This window comes from Eurypyga helias, unplaced genomic scaffold (assembly GCF_000690775.1).
Source record: "Eurypyga helias isolate BGI_N326 unplaced genomic scaffold, ASM69077v1 scaffold27878, whole genome shotgun sequence".
Classification (NCBI taxonomy): Eukaryota; Metazoa; Chordata; class Aves; order Eurypygiformes; family Eurypygidae; genus Eurypyga; species Eurypyga helias.
In genome coordinates this window covers 2,901-5,410 of record NW_010267976.1, presented here as the reverse complement: position 1 = coordinate 5,410, position 2,510 = coordinate 2,901, and the positions used below count along the sequence as shown (strand labels likewise).

The 2,510-nt window shown below is 57.8% G+C and overlaps 1 protein-coding gene across 1 annotated transcript in view; it reads right to left on the bottom strand.

The window, feature by feature from the left end:
• The window catches only part of TMEM39B (transmembrane protein 39B), a gene marked incomplete at its 5' end in the record, with an annotated part of 4,680 nt that overhangs the window by 452 nt on the left and 1,718 nt on the right, over positions 1-2,510 (bottom strand). The window contains 3 exons of the mRNA XM_010157615.1: positions 420-756; positions 1,663-1,817; positions 2,306-2,389. Coding sequence (XP_010155917.1) covers positions 420-756; positions 1,663-1,817; positions 2,306-2,389 — 576 coding nt within the window. The remainder of the gene's footprint in view (positions 1-419; positions 757-1,662; positions 1,818-2,305; positions 2,390-2,510) is intronic.

Genomic DNA, 2,510 nt, shown 5'->3' with positions numbered 1-2,510 from the left:
CGAATCCTCCCTCGTTACAGTGCAGCCCCTCGTCCCGAGGCTCTCTCCTCACAGATCAGCGGGCCAAGGGACAGTCGGCCTGGCAGTCCATCGGGAGGAGAGGCAGGAGGAAGACACCACTCCCTAACAGAAGGATGCGCACTCAGGACAGCCTGGATACGCTTTCCCAGGACAACGCCACCCCCCATTATCTGGAGTTTAAGCAGAGTTAAACCTGGTTGCAAAACCTGGTTTTGCTTCTTTCCTTTCACGCAGCCTCTGTGAAGGGGTTTGACGCAGCTGCACGCAGACCAGCCCTCTCCCACGCTAAGCACCAAGTGAGATCCAAACCTCATCCACAACCCCACGTCCATCCCCCCAGAATCCTTCCCAGCCAGTCCCAGGCCTGGAGAAACAGCCGCAGCGCGGCCCTCGCTCACCTTCACGAACCAGACCGGCACGAAGGCCACGTAGTAGGCACTGAGCATGGAGCTCACCAGCACCTCCTTCATCCGCCAGTTAAAGTCCATTTTCAGGTACTCCACCTCGTTGCGGATGAGATCCGGGGAGAGGCAGCAGGCGTGCGTGGGCATGGCCTCCATGCCGTACATCTGCCGCGTGTGCTGCTTCCAGGTCTCCTTTAGGACGGTCAGGTAGTCCCGGCCCCGCGAGTTCACCTCGCCGGTCTCTCTGGGACCGATGTTGGCCACCTGGGAGAAGAGGCTCGTCTTCCGAAAGTCACAGTTCAGCTGGAGGAAGGGAATGTACATGCCAAACCTGGAGCAGCAAAGTGCGGGAAGGCGGTTATCCACAGGAGCTGGCCGTGCAGCGCCTTTGCTGCCAGCAGGGCAGCAGCACCCCCCACCCCCCAAACGGCACCCATATAAACCCCGGAAAAGAGCTTTGCCAGCCTCAAACACCAGCACCACGTCTCGCATCTTTAGGAGATGCTTCCTCCAGCATCGGCATCTGCCGGAGAGCAGGGAGCAGTTTCCACCTCTTGACTGGAAACAGACCTGGCTTCCCCGGGTCGGCAGCAGGAAGCAGGGAAGCTGTTTGATTCACCCCCTGGCAGAGGCACCCAAGGGCCAAGGTGAACCGAAGAGGAGGGTTCCACAGAAGAGCACACCTCCTTCCCGCGGAACACAAGCAACCCATAGCACCACGGAATGGTTTGGGTGGGAAGGGACCTTAAAGCCCATCCAGTCCCACCCCCTGCCATGGGCAGGGACACCTTCCATAGCCCAGGTTGCTCCAAGCCTCATCCAGCCTGGCCTTGGACACTTCCAGGGATGGGGCATCCACAGCTTCTCTGGGCAACCTGTCCCAGTGCCTCCCCACCCTCTGCGGGAAGAATTCCTTCCTGATGGCCCATCTCCATCTCCCTCTTTCCGTTCACACCCATCACCCCTTGTCCTGTCACTCCCTGCCCGTGGGAAAAGCCCCCCCAGCTTTCTTGTAGCCCCCCCAGGCACTGAACTAGTAATTCATGCTCACACTAAAGCCGAAATGTGGGTAAACGTTAACGACACGCCCGGCCCGGAAGAAGAAATGTGACGCAGCAAGAGGGAAAAGGGTAGTCGAGGGTCTGTCACCAGGTAATCGAGTGTTTTACTTTGAGGCTTCAACACCCTCTGCATGAAGCACCATCAGGAAGCACAGACAAGCGACAGAGGTACTTACGGGTAACAGAGGAACAGGAGGTTCAGGAAGGAGTAGGTTCTGAACAGGTGAATTATCGACCGACACAAACTCCAGCCTGTGCCGGTGAGAACAGCAAACCGAGTGATCACCAAGAAAACAGAGCGCGGCAGCGAGACTTTGCCGCTCTGTGACGCCTGCGGGGAGAGAAGAAAGAGCTGGGCGGAGGGAGAGGAGTTCGCTCTTCCTGCAGGACGCAAACGGCAGATGAGCAGCACTCGGCCTGTAAAACCCACGTCATCGGCACGAAGGGCGAGTGAAAGGCTCGCCCTGACTGCCACCAGGGAGGGGAGGCCTTCTCCAGCCTGGATGCTCCAGAACCCAGGGCCTCGAGTGACCAGGAGAGCAGGAGAAGAGCCGAGCGCGGCTCTCCACGAGGAGGAAGCAGAATTACCGCAGCCTGGTTGAGGCGGCAGCTCGGGAACAATCAGGACAGAGTCCTGAGCAATGGCCTGAGAGCTCATTTCTGCTCTTCCCACTGGAATCCGTGCCCAGGTTTCTGACCTGGGACACAGCACAAAGCCCTTTAGGAAAGGATGAGAGTTTGGAACCACAAAAGGGACTCACAGCTCTACATTTTTCCTGAGGGGAAGGAACAGTTCCGAGATCTGCCTGGGGACTTTACCTCCTTCACAATAGCACCGATCAGCCGGCGTGCCAGGACGATTGTTGTCACCGTCAGCACGTTGAAGTCAATCAGGTGAAAGTTCTGCAGTGACAAAAACAAAGTGATTCCGCTTTCCCTCAGGCAGCAGAAACCCACACTCAACAGAGAAGCCCCCGAGTTATTCTCTCCTCCTCGGACTGCCTCTTCCAAGATCAGGAAGAGA